At 41.8% G+C, this 27,785-nt stretch overlaps 2 protein-coding genes across 3 annotated transcripts; one reads left to right on the top strand and one right to left on the bottom strand.

The window, feature by feature from the left end:
* Positions 1–3,839: 3,839 nt before the first annotated feature.
* cstf1.L (cleavage stimulation factor, 3' pre-RNA, subunit 1, 50kDa) lies at positions 3,840–14,171 on the bottom strand. Its single transcript, NM_001094455.1, is given in 6 exon segments — positions 3,840–4,432; positions 7,132–7,522; positions 10,264–10,461; positions 10,987–11,264; positions 12,145–12,340; positions 14,016–14,171. Coding segments are annotated over 5 exon segments (1,296 nt in total). The 5' UTR covers positions 12,314–12,340; positions 14,016–14,171; the 3' UTR covers positions 3,840–4,172.
* Positions 14,172–14,314: 143 nt separating this feature from the next.
* On the top strand, positions 14,315–26,298 carry aurka.L (aurora kinase A L homeolog). 2 transcript variants are annotated; one of them, XM_018234143.2, is made up of 9 exons: positions 14,315–14,415; positions 18,236–18,289; positions 19,776–20,052; positions 20,161–20,233; positions 21,043–21,234; positions 21,352–21,490; positions 22,392–22,540; positions 23,600–23,774; positions 25,446–26,150. In XM_018234143.2, the coding sequence occupies exons 2-9, from the start codon at positions 18,245–18,247 to the stop codon at positions 25,617–25,619; spliced, it is 1,224 nt and encodes a 407-aa protein (XP_018089632.1). In that variant the 5' UTR covers positions 14,315–14,415; positions 18,236–18,244; the 3' UTR covers positions 25,620–26,150.
* Positions 26,299–27,785: the final 1,487 nt, after the last annotated feature.

Genomic DNA, 27,785 nt, shown 5'->3' with positions numbered 1-27,785 from the left:
ATGATTGATAGATGATAGATAGACAGATAGAGAGATGATAGAGAGAGATGATAGACAGATAGATGATATATAGATGATTGATAGCTAGATGATTGATAGCTAGAGATGATAGATAGATGATATATAGATAGAGAGATGATGGAGAGAGATAGATACATGATAGATAGACAGATAGATAGATAAAGAGAGATGATAGATAGAGATGATAGAGAAAGAGAGATGATATATAAATGATAGACAGACAGATGATAGAGAGAGATGATAGATGAAAAATAGATGATCGATAGATGATTGATAGCTAGAGATGATAGATGAAATATAAATAGAGAGATGATGGAGAGAGAGATAGATACTTGAGACAGATAGATAAAGAGAGATGATAGATAGAGATGATAAAGAGAGATGATATATAAATGACAGATAGATAGATAGATAGATGATAGATAGATGATGGAGAGAGAGAGAGATAAATGATAGACAGATAGATGATAGATAAAGAGAGATGATAGATAGAGATGATAGAGAAAGAGATAGAATATTCTGCATAACTAACCTTTCAGGTCAAGCTGCTGTGTTTGGCAGATGCTATACGCTGTATAAGTATTTCCCAAGCCATACAAGGCTAAAACCCTGTTTTCTAATGAATTCTAGAGGTGTTTTCTGACTGGTTTGGCCCTGAGCCCTAGTTCCCGTTCCTCTTGCTCTCAGGGAAATTACTAAACCACACTGCAAAAGTTCAGATGTAGGACTTTACTACGGAAGCAGGCAGGTGAGACGGGGCAGACGGAATCATAAGCTGATAAAAGGAAATAAAACTGCTGCATTTTTCCTCTTCTCATTCACAAATAAGGAAATAGGTCTATGGTATATTCAAATGGGCAGCAGCCTGGTCTGAGATTCTAGCTATCTGTATAACAGAGCATTCTGTTCCAGTGGCTGCACAGATCCTATCTGATCCCCATTGTAAGCAGCAGTCTTGTCCTGCTTTATGGCAGCTGAGATTCTAGCTATCTGTATAACAGAACATTCTGTCCCAGTGGCTGCACAGATTCTATCTGATCCCCATTGTAAGTAACAGTCCTGTCCTGCTTTATGGCTGAGATTCTAGCTATCTGTATAACAGAGCATTCTGTCCAAGTGGCTGCACAGATCATATCTGATCCCCATTGTAAGCAGCAGTCCTGTCCTGCTTTATGGTAGCTGAGATTCTAGCTATCTGTATAACAGAGCATTCTGTCCCAGTGACTGCACAGATCCAATCTGATCCCCATTGTAAGCAGCAGTCCTGCCCTGCTTTATGGTAGCTGAGATTCTAGCTATCTGTATCCCAGTGGCACAGATCCTGTCTGATATTCTTTAGAACCTTTCATTATAATTCAGTCAAAAAGCCCCTAATTGCAAATAGACTCTCCTCTTGGCTGGGATGTGGACCAAAGGCTATTAGCTCTTTATGTAGGTAAGCCAGAAGTGCCTCAGGTAGCATGTGTAGTGATAAATACATGAATTGATATTTTTTGTTCTTCAGAAAAGCCCTTTTGATTGGCTATTCCAGCCCCACACCCCCTCCTGAGAACAAAGGCAAATGTGGGCAGTTAAGTTCCCTATGCCTCTAAAAATAAACCTACAAGAAAAGAGGAAAAAAATAAAAATTTTCGGCAGCATTTTGCAGGATATGTGTCATTTCCTGTGGCCATTTAAGTTCATGTTAATTCTTGAGGTTCTGCCTTAAAGGAAAACTATACCCCCAAAATGAATACTTAAGCAACAGATAGTTTATATCATATTAAGAGGCATATTAAAGAATCTTACCAAACTGGAATATATATTTAAGTAAATATTGCCCTTTTACATCTCTTGCCTTGAACCACCATTTCGTGATGGTCTATGTGCTGCCTCAGAGATCACCTGACCAGAAATACTACAACACTAACTGTAACAGGAAGAAGTGAGGAAACAAAAGGCAGAACTCTGTCCGTTAATTGGCTCATGTGACCTTACATGTGGTTTGTATGTGTGCACAGTGAATCTTACGATCTCAGGGGGCGGCCCTTATTTTTTAAAATGGCAATTTTCTATTTATGATTACCCAATGGCACATACTACTAGAAACAGGCCTGGACTGAGAATTAAAATAGGCCCTGGCATTTCAGGTACACAGAGGCCCAATCAGCCAACACAGAGGCCCAACCAGCCCCAACCAGCCCACTAAATACTGACTTTCTATGGCACCTTATAGCAGCCCCTCTGGCATTTGCCAGAACCCACAGATTGCCAGTCCGGGCCTGACTAGAAAAGTATATTATTATGAAAATGGTTCATTTACATGAAGCAGGATTTTACATATGAGCTGTTTCATGCAATATCTTTTTATAGAGACCTACATTGTTTGGGGGGTATAGTTTTCCGTTAAACGAGCAACATCATCAATGTATGGAATGCTTTATATACGGATACGAACAATTGTTTTAGAGTTTGCTGGTTTCATTTCCATAAATAAAATGTCAGGGATTCCCCACTTACTCCATCGCTGATGGGACCTATCACAGGGCCAGTTACATACAGTAACCTATAACAACAAATTGCTTATATTATTCTAACTGCAAAATGAACTGCTCATTGGTGGCTAAGGGTTGCTGAGCCAGGTGAGATACACTTACATATACAGTATATATTTGTTTATAAAGTCAATAACAAATTGAATATGGCCACGTTGTAGAATGGCCTAGCAACTTTTCAATTGGTCTTCATTTTTATAGTAGTTTTGGCTGTGTCTTTCAAGCTTTCAACTGGAGGTCATACTAAATATTATTACTCCATGCACTGGGTTATGTATCTCTATAATAAACATTTGAGCAATAAGCATGGTAGATATAAATATATATATATTTATCAGTGATTATCTAACCAAAACTTGAGAAATAGTTTCGGATTCGGTGATCAAAATGATGAACTGTAAAATCTGTCCAGACAGTATCTGCTTTCACTTATCTTTTTCTACTGAGCCTTCAGGCCAAGGATCTGGAGCAACAGCCCCCCAGCCATCTGTTATAAGGCTGTTGGGGGGGGGGTTAAAGGGCCTTTATTTTTTAGAAGTCATCATAATCTGTGGCGCTCCAGGCAGTTCTGAATAACAGTAATTCTGCATGACAATACCTATACCAGGATAGTTTTATATCTCTCTGTACAGACTATGAGCAAACGTAGGGGCTGTTCCTGCTGAATTGTGCTTAGTACAGGGGAATGCCTACACTGCCATAGTTTTATGGTATCTCTCTGTACAGACTATGAGCAAATTTAGGGGCTGTTCCTGCTGAATTGTGCTTAGTACAGGGGAATACCTACACTGCCATAGTTTTATGGTATCTCTGTACAGACTATGAGCAAATTTAGGGGCTGTTCCTGCTGAATTGTGCTTAGTACAGGGGAATGCCTACACTGCCATAGTTTTATGGCATCTCTCTGTACAGACTATGAGCAAACTTAGGGGCTGTTCCTGCTGAATTGTGCTTAGTACAGGGAATACCTATGCTGCCATAGTTTTATGGGATCTCTCTGTACAGACTATGAGCAAACTTAGGGGGCTGTTCCTGCGGAATTGTGCTTAGTACAGGGGAATACCTATGCTGTTAATTGACCTTTTTGCTAATCCACAACGTTTTAAGGACAAAATATTTTTAGCATATTATAACACAACAGGAAGGCAATGGGGAAGATGAGACAGTGACAGTTTAAGCAGAACCCATAACAGCTTCCTAGAAGCAAAACAGAATACCTGTTATTATTGTTATTGGAAAAAAACAAAAACAAAGAAAAGGACTTTTAAATAAAATAAAAGTTCATTTTTTCTAATGTTTTATTATCTACAGATTTGAATTCAATTCATCCCATAAAACTTTCAGTCTCTGCTCTGGGCAGTGTCTGTATAAAGGTGCCACACAGAACGATAAAAGCTGGCAGCTTATTGGTCCGTGTATGGGGGCCCCAAATCCTGACCTTAAATCATCTAGATATCGGACTGGTTGAAAAATCTGTATACTGTCATTGTGATCCAACTGGATCAGACCAATATCGCTTCACCTCAAGGTGTGCATATTGGGGAACGATCCCCTTGTTTGGTGACCTTGGATCTTTAAATGTGCGGCCAGCTTAAGGAAACTGCAGGGGGTTGGCAATCAGTCTGTAGTTGACCTGCGGTACCAAAACCGGGCCCGAAAATCGTCGCTGCAGGTCATAAAGCCGGGATTAGTTGGAGAATGAACAATGCAGCGCACTATGTTGTTGTGTCCCAAGGAGAGAAGATTCCGCCGTTCTGCTGTCCTGGAATCCCAGCAGCACAGGCTTATGGTCCGTTCGTCTGGAAGCAGGACATAGTCTTCTGTGTGGTTGAATACGGCTTGTGTTCTGTGTACTTGTCTCCCGCTGAGTCCGGCTCCTGGGCAGGGGATGGTGGTTAACACGTGTTAAATGAGGAACGAGAATGAGAAAAGTCCCCAAAAATAGAAGTGGTTGTTTTGGGTAGAAAACTGGCTAAAAGTGAAGTCTGACTTGAACTCATTGAGACAGTCCAAAGATATTAGCTACACAGTTAAAGGACCAGTAACATAAATTTTTTTTTCTTTTAAATTTATTAGTATAGAACGGAAAAAAAAAAAAAAAAAGACAAATTCAACTTTTCAATTGCTAATTCTTTATTAAGAAATAACTTACAGAAACTCCGCTTGGGCTCCTCTTCAGGAAAGGCAATCCATCGTGCGGCACTCGATTTCTCCTCCCTTCCTTCCTTATAGGAGATAGCCAGGGAGCATAAATCGAGCGCCACACGATGGATCGTCGCCTTTTTTGAAGAGGAGGGGAAACGTAGTTTCAATAAGTTATTTTTTAATAAAGACTTTGCGATTTTAAAGGAGAATTCAACCTGCAATTAAACCCCCCCCCCCCGGGGAAATGCCCCTAATTTGTTACTCACCCCTCCGTGCAGATTCTGGCCTCGGAGTTCACGGGCGCCATCTTCGGTCTTTGTTGTAAGTTTCGGCGCATGCGCAGAGGTTTCGGGACCGTAAATTTACTACAACTGCGCATGCGCCGAAACTTCCGAAAAAGACAGAAGATTGGGCCCTGAACTCCGAGGCCAGAATCTTCATGTAGGGGTGAGTAAGGGAAGGTAGGCTGGGGAGGAGGATTTTTCTTTTTATTACTGGTTAAATTCTCCTTTAAAATTACAAAGCCTTTATTAAAAAATAACTTACTGAAACACCTCTTCCGCTCGTCTTCAAAAAAAAGGCAACAGAGTGACGATCCATCGTGCAGCCCTCAATTTATCCTCCCTGGCCATCTCCTATAAGGAAGGCGGGGGGGGGGAGAAATTGAGTGCCGCACGATGGATCGACGGAGTTTCAGTAAGTTATTTCTTAATAAAGACTTAGCAATTTAAAAGATTAATTTGTCTTTGTGTTTTTTTTCGTTCTATACGAACGAATTAATAAAAAAAAATTGTTACTGGTCCTTTAATTTGGGTTCAAAAAGACAACTTCCCATCAAGTTCAGCCCTTCAGTGTATCCCGCAGCATCACTGACCCAAACAGCATTGCACCAGTAGCAACCTGGAGAGGCATTTAATTAAGGCTTCAGAATGCAGCGTGTTTATTACCAGGTTGCCCGTTTGTCTCTAGACATATGGATGAAATTCTGCCCCCTGCTGGCAATACGTAGTAACTACCTGAGGCAATTTAAATATAGTAAAGTGTGTCCTGTCATCAAAAAATGTTTCTTTAAAGAGACTCACAGCGTATATGAGGAGGCCCAGGTGCTCTGACCCGAGCCAGGCCTGGACTGGCAATCTGTGGGTTCAGACAAATGCCAGAGGGACTGCTGTAAGTTGCCATAGACAGTCACCATTTATTGGGCTGTGGGGGCTGTTTGGGCTGCTGTGTGGCCTGTTTGGGCCTATGTGTACCTGAAATGCCAGGGCCTACTTTGAATCTCAGTCCAGACCTGCCCGGAGCCTTTGGCTTGAGGGGACGGACGGCCTTATGCGTTTTGTGTTCTCAACACTTAATCATAGGCTCGTAATTAAATGTTGTGAGAACATGAAACGCGTAAGCCTGTAATCCATGCTTAAATAAATACTTTTTTAACTACAACTGCCTGGAGGATTGCTCTTTGAGTGCCTACCCTACAAACAATACGGTAAAGTATGTCGTGTGTCTGTAAATAAAATTCTATTCAAGTTCACAGAGAAGCTGAGCAAGTGATTATCCTACAATGTCTGCAGCCTCAGTAGAACCACAAAGGAATACCTGCCACTGTTTTCGGCTGTATCGTGGCAGTCAATTGAAGGCCTGGAGGAATGCTGATACCTGTCCAGATCATATATGCTTATTTATAGGCTAAACAGTAACCCTAATAATGTTCAAAAAGGGGCAGAAGATGTTCCTGCATGCCCCTGCACACATGATGCTGCATCCAATCAAAATGTGGTACAGCCAATCACATTACAATCACATTACATGTTTGGCTGACTAACTATATTAGAAACATTTTTTATTTTGGACAGCCTATTTACTCAGAGACTGGGCAAGGCAAGGAAACAAAGCTGCAGTGATCAGTGCATTAAAGCATGCAGGGTACATGGGGTGGCTAAATACACATCTTTAAGCTGGTTATAACTTGTATGTGCAAAATAAAAAATGTTTCTAATATAGTTAGTTAGGCAAAAATGTAATGTATAAAGGCTGGAATGACTGGATGTCTAACATAATAGCCAGAACATTACTTCCTGCTTTTCAGCTCTCTAACGCCGAGTTAGTCAGTGACTCTAAGGGGGGCCACATGGGACATAACTCTTCAGTTAGTTTGTAATTGATCCTCAGCATTCAGCTCAGATTCACAAGCAACAGTTATGGCTCAAGTCACTGATTGGTAACTGCCTGTTAACCAATCAGTGGAAACAAGAGAGCTGAAAAGCAGTAAGTAGTGTTCTGGCTATTATGTTACACATCGAGTCACTCCAGCCTTTATACATTACATGTTTGGCTAACTAACTATATTAGAAACATTTTTTATTTTGGACAGCCTATCTATTTACCCAGTTTTTATTTCTACCATGAACAATTCCTTTAAAGAGGGCCTTACCTGTGTATTTTACCAACATTCGGCCCGTTGAGATCTCCCATAATCTAGCCACCGAGTCTTTACCGCTGGACAGGATATACTTGGAATTCTTAGAGAATATGGCAGAACACACTTCGGCACCATCATGGGCCTTCTCATACGTGGTAACGCATCGGTTGGAGACTCCGTCCCACAGCTTGATGCTGCCGTCCTTGCTGCAGGTGACATACGTGTTGGCAGTTGGGTTATAGCTGACCGAGCAGATGGCGTCCGTGTGCTGATCCTGGGGGTTGCAGGACACGAAGCATTGGAAGGTGTTGATATCGTAGAGGCGCAGCGTGGGGTGCTGGGTACCGACTATAATGAAGTCTCCAGACGGGTGGAACGAGATAGAGCGCAGCATTTCCGCTTCCTAGTTAATAAATAGATATATATATGCTGTATAAATATATGCACAGATAACGCTGTGAGAGGCCTCTGCCCTACAGATAAGCAAACAAGACAATCACAGACATAAAGGGCCAGGGAAAGTTCATAATGAGAGAGCACATAATCAGGGAGGGAATCACGGACGCATCACTCCTGAAGGAGCCTATGTCCTAACCTCCTGAGGACACAACTAAAACTGAGCTGGCTCCACCTGGGAGCTGGGGTATAGCAGGAGGAGGAGGGATTAGTTCTTTTTTTGTTGTGTCCTGCCTCCTAGTGGTGTTAGCTATACCCCATTGTTCCTGTGTCCCCCAAGCAGACCAAGGAGAAATATAATATGGGGGTATAAATACAGCTCCTATCCTTATGACAACATACGAACGGGTGATTTTTCGCCAGCGTCAGCTTCGCACAGCTCGCCAGGTGCAAATGCGCTACAACTACGCCAATTCACTAATATGTGGAGTTTCGTCCTGGGCACCGAACGCTGCCGACTTTTTGCTAGTGTTACTTTGGCATTGCAAGCATTTCTCAGCGAAGAATTCGCTACTGATCTTGCGCTTAGGTCAATTTGCATAGGGCGGGTAATTTAAAGTTGTATGGAGGTCTTTAATATAAATGTTGGTGCAAATGCTTGAAGTTACCACTTTTTATTACAAATGCCCAGTGAACCTTAATAAAGACAAGAGAGTTAATATAATGCCCTGCACATGAGCCCACTGTAAAATGAATGTTCTATTTGTGATGACTTTTGCAGGCAAAAAAAAGTCGCCAGTGTTTTTGAACTTTAATGCATTTTTGGCACACAGGATATGATGTAAGTGATGGAGGAAGATCTAGCTTCTTTTAAGCACTTCGCCTGGTCTGAGGCGGTAAAGTCAAATCGGCAAAAGAGTCAACGTTCAGTAAAATTTACTGAATTTGCGGAGTAACAACCTTTCGCTGACCACATAGTCAACTGGCGATAGAGTGCGAATGAACGCTAGTGACGGTCTCTTTCGCTAGCGAATTGACGCCTGCGTCTGTTAGTAAATTGGCCTGCGGATGGTAACGCTGGCGAATTGTTGCTAGCATTAGCCACTTCGTCCTTTAGTGAATCTGCCCCATGGGCTGAACCAAAGGCTAATCATCAACCACATAGACAAGATGGTTTCAACTGTTTAACCCTTCAACTGCCAGAATGTTTGCATTTCATTGCTGGCAGTTTAAAGGGTAAAGGATATTGAAGCCATCCATTTAAATATTTCCATATCACAATATTCCCTTCTGCATTTAATCAGTTATACCCCGACCTCTTAACCACACTTACGCTTGTTTAGCCTAGCTCTCTATCCACTCTCTGATACACATTTAGTGACAGCCACCGGGTCTAACACACAAACCCACATTTGGTACTTGTGTGACTACTAGTGATGTGTGGGTGGGCCCGATACCCGCGGGTCGAGTGGGTTCGGGCCGACCTTGCACTCTTCATTGCAGAGGCGGGCCGCTAGAGCAAGAGAAGAGCTCAATCTGCACTGTCAAATGCCGACTTCTGGGTTCTTCTTTTATAGACGATGCGCCTGCTCGCCCCTTTTGTGGCATCGTCAAGGTGGGTCGGAGTGGGCCTATAAAAGGAACCCCGAAGTCAGGCTCAGGCGGGCGATTGGGTGGCGTGCTGGTGCCCAACACACTCCCACCTGCCCACGTTTAATGAATGTGTCTTTTTCTGTCTGTATCACAGTCTGCCTCTGAATGCAAAAGTATGATGTATAAATCCCTCACCTATTGCTAAGAAGTGGGTGCTCATGGCTTGGAATCATAGTTTGTACTGCAGCTGCTTTGCTATGGAACCCTTCAGTGGGATAATCAATGCAAGGCAAAACATCTGTTCCATTGGCTTTGTGTTTGATACAATAAATCCTTCCATCTCGAGTGCAGAGTCATGCCAAGGACGTCCGATATTGACACAAAGGCGAATAGATTATACATAGGCATTGGCCATGTGTTGGAAAGTGAATAGCGTGGAGCTTACATGATGGGGCATATCAAAAGAGAAATGGAAACAGGTCGTCTGGCAGATTGACTTGCAACTGCAGGAGGATTGAGTACATCGCTTGCTTGTATGGGAAGAGCAAAATTCATTCTCTCTCCCAGGCTAAAGTGGAATCAGAATAATGTTAGCGAAAAAAGGGCCTGCGCTCCAAATAAATAGATAGACCAAGTGGTATTTGAATAGTCATATATTTATATATTTAAAAAGAAGTACATGCATAACACAGGGCTGTATTATGCATGTACTTCTTGCCCTGTATTATGCATGTACTTTTTAAATATATAAATATATGACTATTCAAATACCACTTGGTCTATCTATTTATTTGGAGTGCAGGCCCTTTTTTCCCTAACATTATTCTGTGTTTGGCCTTATATGGGGGCTTCTTTTGGGCTTTATGTGCACCCATAAGTTAATAATATTGCATATACTTTATATTAGAGTGCCCTCCATCTGAAAATATTTTCTAAAGTGGAATCAGAGGCATTTAGTCGAATAAACTTTCACCTTAAGGGAAACTGACCCTTCAAAGCCCTATTGCTCTGTGAGGCTACAATTTCATATAGCTGGAAAAGAAATCTACTGCCCACCCAATCCCCAATACTTCTGTATGAGTCAAATGCAGGGTGGAAGGGGGTTGGTGCAAGACTAGGGGCTCTATTCCTTTAAGATAGAAGCCAAATTCATACCTGAATGTGTTTAAATGCTCTTTTGGCAGAGGGTTTGGAATAGTCAAAGAGTTTGAGGGTGTAATCTTTGGAGCCGGACGCCAGGATCTGTTCAGTAGGGTGGAACGCCAGACAGGTGACCTCATCGACGTGATCATAGAGAGTGCGAATGACTGGATGGTTCTCCATATTCTGCTGTGCAGTCTCGTTCATCATTACCTATTGGCAACAAGGGAGGCTGTTAAACGTAAATTAAAATAATAAACTGAACAATGAGCCTGATATCACAACAAATCAGGGAAAGGAAACAGGAACCGCAGCTGAAATGGTGAGTTTTCTCCAAAAAAGTAATAGTCAAAAAGGAATTAAAAAATGTAAGACATTTATTAGGACATACAGATGAAAAGCTGACGCGTTTCGTGCCTATAGGAAACGGGAAACAAAGCATCACTGCATGCAGAAAACACTTCATTTCAACACTAGCCCAATCAGGCAAAGGTGGAAGTGACTGCTACCTTTACGCTAAACATTGGATGAGATCTAAAAATACCTGCCGTAAAGCAAGATAAGGCTACTGTAAATTTTCCAGATAGAAAGTTGACATGAGTACTGCTTGTGATTTTTCTCAATGGTTATATCTCAGAGCTTTGATTTGCTACAGGATAAGCTGGGTTTACTTATTAGGATTTATTATGAACTTTTTGTTCCCCTTAAACACAAAAGCAAGCTCTGCCACAGATTTACCTCAATCGGCATTGCACTTTTTGCCAGCATTCTCTCTGTATCGAGGATCTTGATAGAAGCATCTGCTGAGCCAGTGGCGATGAGCTGCCCATCTCTGCTGTACGTGGCCACCCGGCAAGGACCTTTATGGGATGTCACGTAGCAGGTCTCGTACTCGGAGGCTTCAGGAGACATGGTTTGTACGTCTGCGTCAAATTCCAAATCGATTCCTGTGCCTGGGGCTACCGTATCAGAGCGTCCAATGGCGTACTGCACCGCGCTGTCATCATTCTCCATACCTAGGAACATCACATCTTATTGTGTGCCCAGAACATTCCTTCTCTGTATATTTGTATTTATACATATGGGAAGGAGGTGCCACATTGTTTCCCTTAGACAGTACAGTATGAGGGTATAGCTTATTGTGTGCCCAGAACATTCCTTCTCTGTATATTTGTATTTATACATATGGGAAGGAGGTGCCATATTGATTCCCTTAGACAGTACAGTATGAGGGTATAGCTTATTGTGTGCCCAGAACATTCCTTCTCTGTATATTTGTATTTATACATATGGGAAGGAGGGTCCATATTTTTTTTGCTTAGGCAGTACAGTATGAGGATATATCTTATTGTGTGCCCAGAACATTCCTTCTCTGTATATTTGTGTATATATATATATATATATATATATATATATATATATATATATATATATATATATATATATATATATATATATATATATATATATATATATATATATGGGAAGGAGGTGCCATATTGTTTCCCTTAGACAGTACAGTATTAGGGTATAGCTTATTGTGTGCCCAGAACATTCCTTGTCTGTATATTTGTATTTTTATATATATGGTAAGGTGGTGCCATATTGTTTGCCTTAGACAGTACAGTATGAGGATATAGCTTATTGTGTGCCCAGAACATTCCTTCTCAGTATATTTGTATTAATACATATGGGAAGGAGGTGCCATATTGTTTCCATTAGACAGTACAGTATGAGAGTATAGCTTATTGTGTAATATCAGTTACCTGGAAACTGAAAACTATTTATAAATGGATTATGCTTCCCCTTTAGTAGCACTGTTATGTAGAGTACATGCAGGGGAATGCATGTACGTGATGCTACTTTGGCCCTTTCTTATCAGAGGCTGATCCTTACCCACTTTAATGAGATGGAGCAGCTGCTCAGACGGGGCGCACACAGAATGGATCTTGAGTTCATTGATGAGGCCGTTGGCAAGGTTGATGTAGCCATCGTAGAGCATCTGGCTGATGATCAGTTTGTACAGCTGCTGCCGATCTTTAAGGGTTATCTTGTAGCGGTACATGGCTGCCACCAGGTTAGGGGCCTCAATCTGCAGTTACAACAATAAAAAAAAAAAAGTGATCTAGAAAGATGTGTCTTCCTATCTCTGGTTTTGACTCCTGATACAATGCAGGAGTCAGAATTAGCGACCACAGTACTAGGTATTGCTGACTCCTCCATCTTTGTGGTGTCCCATAGATAGCAAATGAGTGAAGAGTTTCTTGGAACAATTCCACCATCTATAAATTTCATTTTCTTAACTCTTCAATGAATTGAGCTGTAGGAGACGGGAATTTAAGTGATTTATTAAGGATTCATTTATTAACACAAGTCACTTTAGAATGAAGTATTTAATCCCAACGGATTATTAATGTATTGAAGCACATGCATTTTAGATATCTCAATTAATCGAAGGAGGTTAATTAATTGCACTAATTCATTGTGGATCATTCATTTTCAATAGCACCAGCTACTATTTAATTTAGGGACGCACAGAATCCAGGATTCTGCCTTTTTCACCATTATTCGACCGAACTGAATCCGAATTTGCATATGCAAATTAGGGACGGTCAGGGAAATCGCATGATTTTTTTTTGTCACAAACAAGGAAGTAAAAAATGTTTTCCCCTTTCCACCCCTAAATTGCATAAGCAAATTAGGATTCGGACGAATCTTTTACAAAGGACTCGGTGCATCCCTAATTTAATTAAAGGGAACCGGTCATCGGAAAACATGTTTTTTTCAAAACACATCAATTAATAGTGCTACCCCAGCAGAATTCTGCATTGAAATCCATTTCTCAAAAGAGCAAACAGATTTTTTTATATTCAATTTTGAAATCTGACATGGGGCTAGACATTTTGTCAATTTCCAAGCTGCCCCTGGTCATGTGACTTGTGCCTGCACTTTAGGAGAGAAATGCTTTCTGGCAGGCTGCTGTTTTTCCTTTTCAATGTAACTGAATGTGTCTCAGTGAGACATGGGTTTTTACTATTGAGTGTTGTTCTTAGATCTACCAGGCAGCTGTTATCTTGTGTTAGGGAGCTGCTATCTGGTTACCTTCCCATTGTTCTTTTGTTTGGCTGCTGGGGGGAAAAGGGGAGGGGGTGATATCACTATAACTTGCAGTACAGCAGTAAAGAGTGATTGAAGTTTATCAGAGCACAAGTCACATGACTTGGGACAGCTGGGAAATTGACAAAATGTCTAGCCCCATGTCAGATTTCAAAATTGAATATAAAAAAATCTGTTTGCTCTTTTGAGAAATGGATTTCAGTGCAGAATTCTGCTGGAGCAGCACTATTAACTGATTCAATTTGAAAAAAATTTTTTTCCCATGACAGTATCCCTTTAATATAAAAATCTTATTGGCAGCGACGCTCGTCAGACCCTGGTTTTGATCAAGAGTTTAGAAAGTAGTTATTGCGAGCGGATCTAAATTGCACCAAGATTTACACAGAACTATAAAGCCAGTGAGAATGAGGAATGAATGAATGTTGCCTTATTGCTGAATTATATTATATTTGCTTCCAGTAGGTAAAAGACAGTTTTGGGTTGAGCTCCCTTTTAGAAATAAACAGCAAACCCAATGACTGAGGCCAGTGCAGGGACACAGAATATTGTAGAACATTGCAACCCAAGAGGTTCTACAGCAGCTGCCAAATGTTTATAAAACACAAGTCTGCCTGCAGGGAAGACATAGAAGGACCAGGTTGGATACTTACCAAACAAGGTAAGGGAAAAGTGGACAGATTCAGGTCTGTGGAGGATGCTGGGAGTTGTAGATCAGCCACAGCCGGCAGGTTAACTAGTGAGCGCCTCTGATACAGCTCAGGCCCGGTATGTGCTCACAAATACCTAGTTAAAGCACAGCACAGGACCACAGCATTGACAGCCGTCATCAACATGCGCCAGGCCAGTGCCTAAAACGTCACAAACCAACGCGCCCAGTCCGACCCACTACGTGACGCTTCAGTCGCACGGATACCAAACGGATTTCCTTTCTACCAATCAAAGCGAGGCAGCCTGCCGGCTTCAGCCAATCAGCGCTCCTAGCGGGATAAAGGCATTTAAAAGCGGCCAGTTTGAATCTAGCTGGGCTGTGGCGGTTGGAGAAGGAAGGAAGTAAGTGGCTGAGCTGCTGGGGGGGAAGACAGAGGTGCGTTCCAGTCGTGTGGGAAGAGGGAGCCTCAGGTTTTTGCGTCTGCAGCTAACCTTGCCTTGCCTTGCCTCGCCTGGAACCTAACTATCTGACAGTTGCTACAGACTCGGCCTGCACATTTAGCTGCCAGGTGCGTGATGGGCTCAGATCTTCTCTTCATGTTGTGATTGTGGCCCCCCCCCCTGTGTTGTGATTGTGGCCCCCCCCCCTGTGTTGTGATTGTGGCCCCCCCCCCTGTGTTGTGATTGTGGCCCCCCCTGTGTTGTGATTGTGGCCCCCCCTGTGTTGCTGTTACTAAGTTTTTACACTTTTTGGGGCCCCTGAAAGTGTGGTATCTAGTGCAGCTGCTTATTTTGTTCTATATTCATTTGCTCTCCAGATTGTAATTTCAGCAATCTGTTTACTAGGGTCCAAATTACACTGGAATATGTAAAAGAGAGGAACTGAATGGAAAGAGAATAAAAAGTAGCAATAACTACATTAGTAGCTTTTACAGTCTTTGGTTTTTGTTTTTTTTTTTAGATGGGGGGGGTTCAGTGACCCCCATTTGAAAGCTGGGGCCCCAGAAAGTGTGGTACCTCGCACAGTGCACCCTCTGGGCTTCATGCATTTGTTTTCTCATGGAACTGCAGCTCCCACTGTCACTAACTCATCTGAGCCCCATAAAGGCCAATACCAGGGGTGTCCAAACTTTTTCCACCAAGGGCCATATGCGGTAAAATACACAAACAGCCGGGCCACTCACTCGAGGTGAAGTACATACGCCGTGCAGATCCTCTCCATTGAATATACAATGAGCATATATCTGCAGAGGGAAACACAAGCGCAGCTCCCAGTTTATACCAAATTTCTGTTGTCGTTATTCTGCCTTCTCACCCCTGTCAAGCAGAAATGTATATGAAAGGCGAAAAAAATTAAAGCAGGATTTAAATATCTTGTGCCAAACGCTGCGCATATTTTAATTCTTGATAAACTCTCACAACCCTCTCTGTTGGTAACAATCCACTTAGTTTAGGAGGATGGCTACACATTTGACATAACTTTCGACTCATGACGCGCTGTGCAAAATCTATCAGGGAGTGTAGTTTCAAGCGAGAATCAACAAACTTGTTTTCAGTGCCCACTGCGTAGATTTGGCGTCCTTACTTTACGCAAATTGCCTACCACCGCCTCAACCTCCAAGTTCAGTAGCGGCCTTTCCTGTAGCCTATTCGTGGCACAACAGACTCGCCAAACTTTCAGGCGCATGCGCAGTAGCATCTTACTGGCAAATGCCTCTACTGCGCATGCGCAGCTGAATCCAACTGCAGGCCAATTAAAAATGGATATTGGGCCGCATTTGGCCCGTGGGCTGTAGTTTGGACACCCCTTCTCTATACACTGGCAACCTGCATCCCAAATCCCTTCCAAGCTTTAGTCATGCCCCCCCCAGTCAGTCCCTTGTGCCATTGCACATATATTTTAGGTATGCACCGAATCCAGTATTTTGGATTCAGCCAAAAGGATTTGATTCGGCCGGGCAGAAGGATCCTGCTGAAAGGCCGAATCCTGGATTCGGTGCATCCCTAATCTGCTTCACATGAACTGATGGCTCCCTAGCTGTCGCTGAACCACAACTCTCAACTTTCTGTGACTGAGTTGGTGGCTTGTGGGACTTAGTATTTAGAGCCCCAGTTTAAAGATGATTGCTGGCAGTTACTCTCACCCCTGATGGCACCCCTGCAGGACAAGAGGAGGCAGTGAGGGGCAAATTTACTCTCCTCCGATTTTGCACCAGCGTTGCCTTCGCTGCACTTCGCCAGGCGTAGATTTGCAGGGCTGCGTAAATTCACAAAGTTCTGAAGTTGCACGCAAGTTATCGTTCGTTTGCGAAGTTGCGCTAGTGATGTTACGATCAGCGGTGCAAAGTTACGCTAGCGATCAGAATTTTGCATACATCGCGAAATAGAAGTTTGAATGGACGTGTATGCTGCAGCAAATAAATACACTAAACAAGCCCGGGGAAACTTAATAAAATTATATAGAAGTGTTTTAATGCTCTACACATGTGCCCACAGTATAGTCTAGTTGCCGTATATTATCAAATGTAGGGGGGGAAGGTGGGCACCCTACAAAAAAAAAATTGCTATCACCCTTTAAAAAGTAACCCAAAAGACAGCGGTTTTTGGGGACTTAGAAAAATGTTCAACTTTTTTTTTTTCAAACTCCTATCTATTCTATTGCACTTTGCTTGGTCTGACCTGGCGAAGTAAACTCTGGCGAAAGGGGTAACGTTCAGATAAAAAAAAAACGTAGTAAATTTGCGTAGTTTCACCCCTTCGCCAGAGTGCAACTTCGACAGGCTTTAGGGTGCGAAGTTGCGCTAGTCTTATCTACTTCACTAGTGAATTTTCACCAGGGACACTGTTAGTAAATTGTAGCAAAATGACGTCATGCTGGCGAATTTTCGCTAGCGTTAGCCACCTCGCCCTTTAGTAAATTTGCCCCTGTATCTGTAAACTGTGAAAGTGGGGTATTCCCCCCCCAGTATGTATTCAAGGTACATTCACATGAGTCTAGTTTGTTTTGAGTTAACTTTAAGTGTGGTGTATCTGAGACCATTTGCTATTTGTTTCATTTTATGGTATTTGAGTTATTTAGCTATTTATTCTTTTTTGCCTTCCTCTAGCACAGGGGTGCCCAAAAGTTACATCAGGATCTACCAGTAGACCTTTTAGTTGGTGATCAATAGATCTCAAGACACTGTCAGCTTGACTAAATTACCCTTCTGTTTTATTCTTTCTATTCAGATATTTATTCTGTTGAGGTTACATAAAAAAATAGCTTTTTTCTGAAATATAGTAATATAAATTCCCTTTGAAATCAATGTAATATTTTCAATGGAACAGAATGCTATTAGAGTGATATTATGGGTGTAGATCATAATGGGACAACATCACTAAAAGTAGACCCCGCATTAGTAAAGTATAGGCACTCCTGAACTAGCAGTTAAAATAGTTAAATGCTTGAACTTTTTTTTTTTTTTTTAAACTTATGTATTCCGCAGCTCTCCAGTTTGCAATTTCAGTAATCTGGTTGCTAGGGTCCCAAATTACCCTAGCAACCATGCATTCATTTGAATAAGAGACTGGAATATGAAAAGACCCTGAATAGAAAGATGAGTAAGTAGTAACTATATATTTGTATCCTAGCAGAGCACATGTTTTTTATGAGGTCAGTGACCCCCATTTGAAAGTCAGAAGAAGGCAAATAATCAACGCTGAAATATAAATGTAGACCAATTGAAAAGCTGCTTACAACTGAAACGTACTAAAAGTTAATTCAAAGGTGAACCATCACTTTAAAAGAAGTGTTTCAAAAATGAGGTTCATTATTCTGCACTGAAGAGTTCCTCTGCTCAGAACAGAATTACTAAAAGGGGTGGTTCACCTTTTGATTAACTTTTTAGCATGTTATAGAATTCTAAGTAACTTTTCAACTTGCCTTCTTTGTGTTTTTTTTATTTGCTGCCTTTTTCTGGCACTTTCCATCGTCCAAAACGGGGGTCGCTGACCCCATCTAAAAAAAACAAATGCTCTCTAAGGCTACATGTTTATTATTGTTTCTTTTTATTACTCCTCTTTCTAATGCAAACTATAGCAACCAGATTGCTGTAATTGCAAACTGGAGAGCTGCTGAATATAAAACTAAATAACTCTGGGGGGGACCCCGAATTTCTTACAAGATGGAGATGTTGCAATATTTACTTCCTTGTTCCTGCTGACCTGAATATTTTGTTGCCAGGCATTCATAATGGAGCGGGCTGTTAAGGAGAACCACAAGCCTTCTAATGTGAAGGTAAGTTACCAAGCACTTGGGGGAACAACTTTATGTCTCTCAAATGTCCTCTGCCTCTCAATCCGTGATCTTGTAGTGCTAATCACTGAGATTTGTGGTTAAATGATTGTTTTCACTGGAAGGCAGGGATATCTGTAGAAACAAGTCAAATTGCTGTTATTTTTCCTTGATGTTTCACCAGACATCCAACTGGCTTTGTCAATTTCTCAACCGTTCTTCTGAATTGAGAGAGCCAGTCGGATGACGTCTTCAAGGAAAAAAACACCGCAAGATTTGATTGATTTCTACAGTTATATAATATGACCTGGATGAATGAGAAACTTCACAAACATATAGAAGGCAGGCAATGTGCAATCCATAAATAATGAAAAGGGGAATCATATTTTCTCAATGGTATCTCTCTCCCTCTCTCCCAAACCTGATCCATAATTATATTATATCCCTAATTTCTCTAAATATTTCACCTGCTATGCATGTCGTAATACTAGGGATGCACCGAACCCAGGATTCGGTTCGGGATTCTTCCTTTTTCAGCAGGATTCGGCTGAATCCTTCTGTCCAGCCAAATCCAGATTTTTTTTTTTTTTTTTTTTGACACAAAACAAGGAAGTAAAAAATGGTACCCTTCCCATCCATAATTTGCATACCTTTCGCAAAATATTTGGGGGTTCGGCCGCATCGGCGCATCCCTACATAATACGGATCCATGTTGTTCTTGTGGTTGGGCAGGCAGTGCCGGCAACACCACATTCCTATGCCTGCGGCACAAAGATTAACTGCAGTTTCATAAATGAACAAATAATCTTGAATCTGCTGGATTTACATCTTAATGCTGTTCAGTTCCCTGTTATTGAAGACCTGGTGACCGTCACCCTGTGAGGAAGAAACTCCCGGCATTCTGAGCTGCCCGGATGTTTCCCAAAGATCTTTTTGGTATTGGTGGATTACCTGCTACTACGATTTTCTTCAATCCTTTTTTTTACTTTAAATATTTTAAAGGGGACCTGTCACCCAGACATAAAAAGCTGTATAATAAGTCCTTTTCAAATTAAACATGGAATCAATTTTTTTTTTTTTTACATTCATATTTAACTCGTTTTAAAAATCTTAGCTGTCAATCAAATATAGCCTGCCCCTCGTGTATGTCTTAGTCATAGGGGCGGGACAGACAATTACTTTCACCTTTCATTCAGCACTTGTTAGCTGTCACTGCTCTCCACACATTCCCCCTGCTCTCTTCAGCATTTAATTGTGTAGCCAGTTCCTGGTAATATACTTGTGCACAAACAAGATTTTGAGATGCAAGACTTGTGAATAAGTGTCCACAAAATGGCTCCTGCTTGCTATAATTGAGTTCCCACACCAAAGAAAACAATATTCAAATGTATATAGTGTCATTTGACTAATGCAATGAAACAGGATTTGGAATAGTTTTTTCAGGTGACGGGTCCCCTTTAAGAGTGAGATTTCTTTCTCGTTACTGTAGATTTTTCACCCCATGACTGAGGGAGCTAAACGTATCCCAGTTAACCAGCCGCAGAGCACTCAGTTTAGGCCTCCTGGGACTGCAGTCTCTGCCCAGAGGATATTGGGTCCCTCTAATGTGCCGCAGCGAGTGTTGGCTCAGGCTCAGAAACCTATTCTGTCCAGTCAGAAGCCAACGACTCAGATCCCCCTGCGGCCAGCAACTCAAGGGCATCAGTCCAGCAAACCACAGGGACCAAATGAGAATCGCAATCCACAGCAGACAAGCCATTCCTCCAGTAAGTACCTCAATAGACAAGCTTATGGCTAACCCTTCCTATATGTGACTAGTTGTAGCTTAGAGATGTATCACTCAATGTCTCAATCTTAAACTCTATTTTCCTCAGCTCCAAATGTGGAAAAGAAAGGAAGCACCGATCAAGGAAAAACTTCAGCTGTTCCCAAAGAGGAGGGCAAAAAGTAGGTTGGGTACCTGCTCCCCAAAAGCAGAAGCAAGGCCACACCAATTACACCATAAATGATTCCCATTCATGAAGACACGTGTAAATCAATGGATAGAATAAGCTTTCTCCTTCCTGGCAGAGACCACAGCATTTTTACTTAGTTTTATAACATTTTTAGGTTGCTTCTCCATTCAATATCACTTGTTTGTGGAGCATTGTAGTACCTGCCTAAATATGCAGCAACACAATAAACCCTTTAACCTCCTGTCGGTGTCCCTCCCTACTAGTGCAGGTTGTCCACTTGCCTTGTGCCTGTCCTAACCTTGCTGAAGCCAATCTACTCTTCCAGCTTGTGATTCTGTTGCTGAACTACAGTTTCTTGGTGTTAAATTATCATTACTGCATTCTTTCATACATTTACCTGCTTAGATCTTATTGGTTCTAATCAGTTCAAAAAACAAAGCAGGTAAGCCTATGAAAGAAGGCAGTAATGACTGTAGCTCAGCAACCAAATCTGAGTGAATGTTCTATTGTTGGGGAAGCAAAATCCCTTAGGATAAAGAATCCTTTAACTATTACTTGCCACAATGCTGCTTGTACTAAAGCCGTTCTTATCCCCTATAATATTAAGTTGCTGTTCTCCTGCTCCAAGAAGCTTTAATATTTAAATGCAAGGCAAATCCCAGAATAAAAAACAAGCTTGTCCACTTGTATGCCTGTGTGTTGCTTCTATCTTTATTACAGCTCCCCTATCTGTTTTAGGGTCCACCTGAATTTTCTGGGCTGTAACATCTGCTCTTTAATGAGAAGCTTCTGTTCCCACAGGAAACAATGGTGCCTGGAAGACTTTGAAATAGGGCGGCCCCTGGGCAAAGGGAAGTTTGGAAATGTTTATCTGGCACGCGAGCGGGAGAGTAAATTCATCCTGGCGCTGAAAGTCCTGTTTAAATCCCAGCTAGAGAAGGCGGGCGTAGAGCACCAGCTACGGCGGGAGGTGGAAATTCAGTCCCATCTCAGGTAATGATGGTATCTTCTGGAATCTATTGGGCTTGAGGTTCCCCGTCACCTTGTTGCCTTGCTGATCCCAAAAACGGGTTCTACCATAAGTCATCACTTTGACAATCTCATTTCCAGGCACCCCAATATTCTCCGGCTCTATGGCTATTTCCACGATGCTTCCAGAGTCTACCTAATCCTGGATTATGCCCCTGGTGGGGAGTTGTTCAGAGAGCTGCAGAAATGCACAAGATTTGATGATCAGAGAAGTGCCATGGTATGTCTCCTCTGGGCATCTCTGCCTGCTACTGAAAAGGCAACTGCAGAAGTCAGTCTGGGCAGGCCTTTAGTTGTCTAAGCACGCAGTGCATGCTGGAAGTTGTAGTTCTTAAGTCTACTGTGGTAGGATCCTTGATGAATGGTGATCCAATCAAAGCTTTAGAATCTTGTTTTGGTGGTGTGCTGTATTATGCAGGGCATGGGCCTATGTATCCCCACCACTAGGAATATTATGTTAAAAGTGATCTCTAGGAATAGTATTTTTGAAACAAACATCTGACGAGCAGAAGACTGACTCTTGATACAATACCCCAATGTCTGGATTTATGGGTCACTAGAAGATTTTGACTCTTGATACCATACCCCAATAGCTAGATTTATGGGTCACTAGACAAATAGAAGACTTTGACTCTTGATTAGGGATGCACCGAATCTGGCCTTTTTCAGCAAGATTCGGCCGAATCCTTCTGCCAGGCCGAACCGAATCCTAATTTGCATATGTAAATTAGGCACAGGGAGGTAAATCGAGTGACTTGTCACAAAACAAGGAAGTAAAAAATGTTTTCCTCTTCCCACCCCTGATTTGCATATGCAAATTATGGTTCGGTATTCGGCCAAATCTTTCCCCAAGGATTCGGCTGAATCCAAAAAAGTCGATTTGGTGCATCCCTACTCTTGATACCATACCCCAATAGCTGGATTTATAGGTCACTAGACCAACTGAAGACTTCAAAGCTTAATTCCATACCCCAATAGCTGGATTTAGGTACTTGACTGCACCAGTGATACTGCCCTTACCAACCAACCCCATCTTTGAAAATGAAGGCAAATCTGTTTAATGAATCTGTTCCTATAATTAGTGGAAGGTTTATACGCGCAATTTGTTTTCCCTCCCCCAGTACATCAAACAGCTGGCAGAAGCCCTCCTGTACTGTCACTCCAAGAAGGTGATACACAGGGACATCAAGCCAGAGAACTTGCTGCTTGGCTCCAATGGAGAACTGAAGATCGCCGACTTTGGCTGGTCTGTGCATGCTCCATCCTCCAGGTACAGGAATTTGTATAGAAATTCTGCTGCATCCGGGTGTCCTTCCGACTAAAACATCCTCCCAGTACACCTTGCAAGAGTTTATTGTGACGTAGGCAACTTGCACTTGGGTGCTTTTTGCATAAAGTAGTCTTAAAGGTGTAGTTCCCCTTTACAAAACCTGTTTTCAAATAGTTTTTTATACTTAATAGCTACATTATCCACCAATAACCACTGGGTTTCTGTCTAAATTGTTAAATTGGCACATTATTTGTTTCTAATCTTTCCAATGAACAAATTGAGGGATTTTTCCACTTAATATTTAAGGGTTTAATGCTGTGATCTGCAGCCTGAATGTCAGTTAGGGGGAGATTTGGGGTGAGTGCCCTGGGTACCCCTGGAACTATCAGGGTGACTGTTACCCCAATGTTTCTATATATCTGTAACCTTGTTATGAGCTAAGGGGGCCCAGTCTGAAGGCCAGTTAGGGGGAGATTTGGGGTGAGTGCTTATTTGTGCCCTGGGTACCCCTGGAACTATAGCAGGGTGACTGTTACCCCAATGTTTCTAAATATCTGTAACCTTGTTATGAGCTAAGGGGCCAGAGTCTGAAGGCCAGTTAGGGGGAGATTTGGAGTTGAGGTGTTTAGCTGTCCCAGATATCCTTCAAACTTATCAAAATGCAAAACTTCCTCAGTGCTAAGTGGAATTTTTTTTTTTCTAGTATTACTTTCTTCCTAGTGAAACTTAACATACGTATGTAGCTTTTTTGCTAGCCAACTGTCTGATTCACCTTTTAGTAAATTGGCGATGTCCCTGTAAATTGTCATTTTGTCGAATTTTCGCTAAAAAGCCAACTTCACCATTTAGTAAATCTGCCCCTAAATGTAGGACTGCCAAAGGTGGGATAAATTGAAATGTCTCGGCTTTAGGTACTTTGGAGCAATTAGCAATTAAATTGGAACAATTTAGTGTAAATTCAGAATTTGAGAGGCTAGCGATAGGTACTTGGTTATGATATATAATATGCTGACTGTACAGTGCAACCTGGAATCCCTTTTGCAACTTGTTTCTCTTCAGGAGGACCACTCTGTGTGGAACACTGGACTATCTACCTCCTGAGATGATCGAGGGCAGAATGCATGATGAGACGGTGGACTTGTGGAGTCTGGGAGTTCTCTGTTACGAATTCCTCGTAGGGAAACCTCCGTTTGAGACTGACACCCACCAGGAAACCTACAGACGTATTTCAAAGGTATCTTTCTAAATCATCCATAGTACTTTGCATTGCTCATTCTAGTCACTGCAGACTTGGCTGTTCAGGTGTGACTTAGGGATGCACAGGATTCGGATCAGGATTCGGCTTTTTTCAGCAGGATTTGGCCGTATTCTTTTGCCTGGCTGATCCAAATCCTAATTTACATATGCAAATTAGGGGCAGGGAGGGAAATCTCGTGCCTTGTCACAAAACAAGTAAAAGGAAGTAAAAAAAAAAAAATTATTTTCCTCTTCCTGTGCCTAATATGCATATGCAAATTAGGATTCAGTATTCGACCCAAATCTTTCGCAAAGGGTTCGGCCGAATCCAAAAAGATGCATCCCTAGTGTGAATACCAATATGAATGTCGTATGAGCGTATCACTTGAAGATCTTTAGGCCTTTATACCAAAAATAAGACCATTAAAGCCAGGTTGGCTCAGCACTTTACCCACCTTGTCCTCTTGCCAACTAGACTGGTCATGGGATACCTGGTGTTGACTCCTAAATATCTGCAGAGTCCATATAAATGGGATTAGGGGGTGCAAGTACAATATTTTATGGTGTTGCACCAAATCCAGCACTCTAGGAGTATTAGCTAAGCATTGATTTCCAGGTTTATATTGCAAGTATGGGATCCGTTATCCAAAAATCTCTGAATTATAGAAAGGCAGTTTCCCATAGACTCCATTTTATCCAAATTTTTAAATGTCAACAGTACCTTGTACTTGATCCCAACTAAGATATAATTAATCCTTATTGGAGGCAAAACCAGCCTATTGGGTTTATTTAATGTTTTCCAGTAGACTTAAAGGGGTTGTTCACCTTTAAAGTAACTTTTAGTGTGTTGTACAATGACCAATTCTAAGCAACTTTTCATGATTTATTTTTAGGGATGCACCGAATCCAGGAGTCTGTTCTGGATTCAGCCTTTTTTCAGCAGGATTCGGATTCGAATCCTTTTGCCAGGCCGAACAGAATCCAAATTTGTATATGCAAGTTCAGGGCGAGGAGGGAAATCTCATGACTTTTTGTTGAAACCCAAGGAAGTAAAAAAAAAAAAAAGTTTCCCCCTACAACCCCTAATTTGCAGGTGCAAATTCTGTTCAGTGTTCGGCCGAATCTTTCACAAAGGGTTTGGCCGAATCAAAAATAGTGGATTCGGTGCACCCCTATTTATTTTTTATAGTTATTTTCTTCTGACTCTTTGCAGATTTCAAATGGACATTGCTGACGCCATCTAAAAAACAAATGCGTCCGGCTACAAATGTATTGTTATTGCTAATTTTTTATTGCTCGCTTTCTATTAAAGCGTCTCCGATTCATATTCCAGTCTCCTTAAATATCAATGCATGGTTGCTAGAATAATTAGGACCCTAGCAACCAGACTGTTTAAAATGCAAATTGAAGAGCTGTTGAATAAAAAGCTAAACTCAAACACAAATGATCAATTGTCTCAAAATATCCCTCTCTGCATCATACTAAAAGTTCTCAAAGGTGAACAAACCCTTTAAGGTTTGGACATCCAAATTATGGAAAGATCAGTTATCTGGAAATCTCTAGGTCCTCAGCATTCTGGATAACCGCCTGTATAATTTGTATTCAATGCTTTGCTTCATAAACCTTCCCGGCATGACCCCCTAACTTTTTTTTTTATATATTTTCTCAGGTTGAATTTCAATATCCGCCATATGTATCGGAAGAGGCAAGAGATCTTGTCTCAAAGCTGTTAAAGCACAACCCAAACCACAGGCTGCCACTGAAAGGGGTTCTCGAACATCCATGGATCATAAAAAATTCTCAACTCAAGAAGAAAGACGAGCCCCTTCCAGGCGCCCAATAGGAAATCTCCTGAGGCTCCGACTCTCTTCCCAAATGTGAGAAGGCATAACCGTTTGCACCTGCTAGATAACGCCTCTTATTTTTAATTGGGAGGTGGCTAATCCTTCCAAAAGTGAGGGGTGATCATGATCTGGCAACTCATTGCTCAGTATTTGCTTATTGACTCAAACACAAGGCAATGTACCACGGAACACTCAGTCTTATGTGGCTTCTGTGAAAAGGACTGATCTAGATTTGGAACAACGGGTACTTGCAAGGCCTGGTGCTTAATTTCCACAACCACTGCTCTGCTGTTGGCACAGGTTCTCTTTATATCTTGAAGGATATTTTTACACAGACCCGGCAGTCTGTATATGCACTGAGAACTGTAAAATCTGCTATTTCCGACTGCTACAACAAGCAAGTTATTCTCTACTGAATGCTGTAATATACGGAGATTCTGAGGTGCAATAGCGATATGAATACCTGGGTATATTTATTAGGCTGCTAATATGGCTGTCACCGTACAACGCTACTTGAATACTGAGTGAATGTAAATACATATTCTGTATTAATCTCGTATGTCCTTTTATATGTAACACTTTTTAAAAAGGCAAAAAATCTGTTCTAAGATGTTCCTTTTTTTTTTTTTTTCTTCTTCTGTTTAAATGTTTTAAAATAAAGCTTTGATTAAAAAGAAATTGCTGTCAGTGTCTCTCACTGCTAGGGAATGGATGGTCTAAATGGGACTGTAATCCAGAATCCACACCACCAAATAGGGGACGTAAGCCTGTTTCTATATATCTGTAACCTTCTTATGAGCTAAGGGGACCCAGCCTGAAGGTCGAGATTTGGGGTGAGTGTTTATTTGTGCCCTGGCTACCCCTGGATCTATAGCAGGGTGACTGTTACCCCAATGTTTCTATATATCTGTAACCTTGTTATGAGCTAAGGGGCCCAGTCTGAAGGCCAGTTAGGGTGAGATTTGGGGTGAGTGTTTATTTGTGCCCTGGGTACCCCTGGATCTATAGCAGGGTGACTGTTACCCCAATGTTTCTATATATCTGTAACCTTGTTATGAGCTAAGAGGGCCCAGTCTGAAGGACGCTTAGGTTGCTGGTTATATGAACAATTGGGAGAATCTTGGCTTCCTGCCACAGTCTTCAGGGTGGTTCACCTTTTAAATATCCTTTGCTATGTTCTAGAATGGCTAAATCTGTGCATTTTTTTTCATTAGTTTCTGAATTATTTGCTCTAAGGCTACAAATGTATTATTGCTAGTTTGTATTGCTCCTCTTTCTATTCAGGCTTTGCCTATTAATATTCCAGTCTCATTCAAATCAATGCATGGTTGCTAGGATGATTTGGACCCTAGCAACCAGATTGCAGAAATTGCAAACTGGGGAGCTGCTGACTAACTCCAACCACATAATAAACTAAAACCAATCGCAAATAGTCTCCAAATGTCACCTTAAATCATACGAAGGGTCTGGCCACATGAGCAGATTCGGGGAGATTAGTCACCCCAGCGACAAATCTACTTCAGGGCAACCATCTCCCCGAACTGCCTTTGAAAATCGAAGAGTTCAGGCGACTTCGGAAAGCGAGAAGCGCAGCGTGTGCATTGCCGCAAGTGATTTTCATTTTAGCCAGCAGAGGGCAGGGGAAAGGCAGTTCAGGGAGATTGTCACCCTGAAGAAGGAGATTTGTCACTGGGGCGACTAATCTCTCCGAATCTGCTTGGATGGCCAGACCTTAAAAGTTAATTTAAAGGTGAACACCTCACTTGGCTACTATAATCTTCTGGGATTAAAGCCAAACTTTGTAATTTCGGAGTGATCAAATGGGGAACTGGTGGCATAATTTGTTATAATAGGCTGCTGTAATAACCCCCACCAACAAATAGGTGGAATCCCTGCTCCAAAGTGCTCTTGGGAGCTCAAGGTTTCCCAGCTGGGGGTCTGTAGGTCAGATGGGATTTGTAAGGCTGTTGATCTCAGTGACTGCATTAGCCACAGACATATGGTGTTAGAGATAAGGGCTGCTATATTCAGTAATGACCTGAGCAAAGCAGAGGATCAGCAATGGTTAAACCTCCATTTATCTTGTATACATACCCCATGTCTTTGCTTTTATTAAAGGCCTGGATGCTGGTTTGATATCATAGAAGCAACACCATGAAACATCG

Source organism: Xenopus laevis, chromosome 9_10L (genome assembly GCF_017654675.1).
Source record: "Xenopus laevis strain J_2021 chromosome 9_10L, Xenopus_laevis_v10.1, whole genome shotgun sequence".
NCBI lineage: Eukaryota > Metazoa > Chordata > Amphibia > Anura > Pipidae > Xenopus > Xenopus laevis.
The sequence above is the reverse complement of the archived record's forward strand: the minus strand, read 5'-3'. Positions and strand labels throughout refer to the sequence as shown.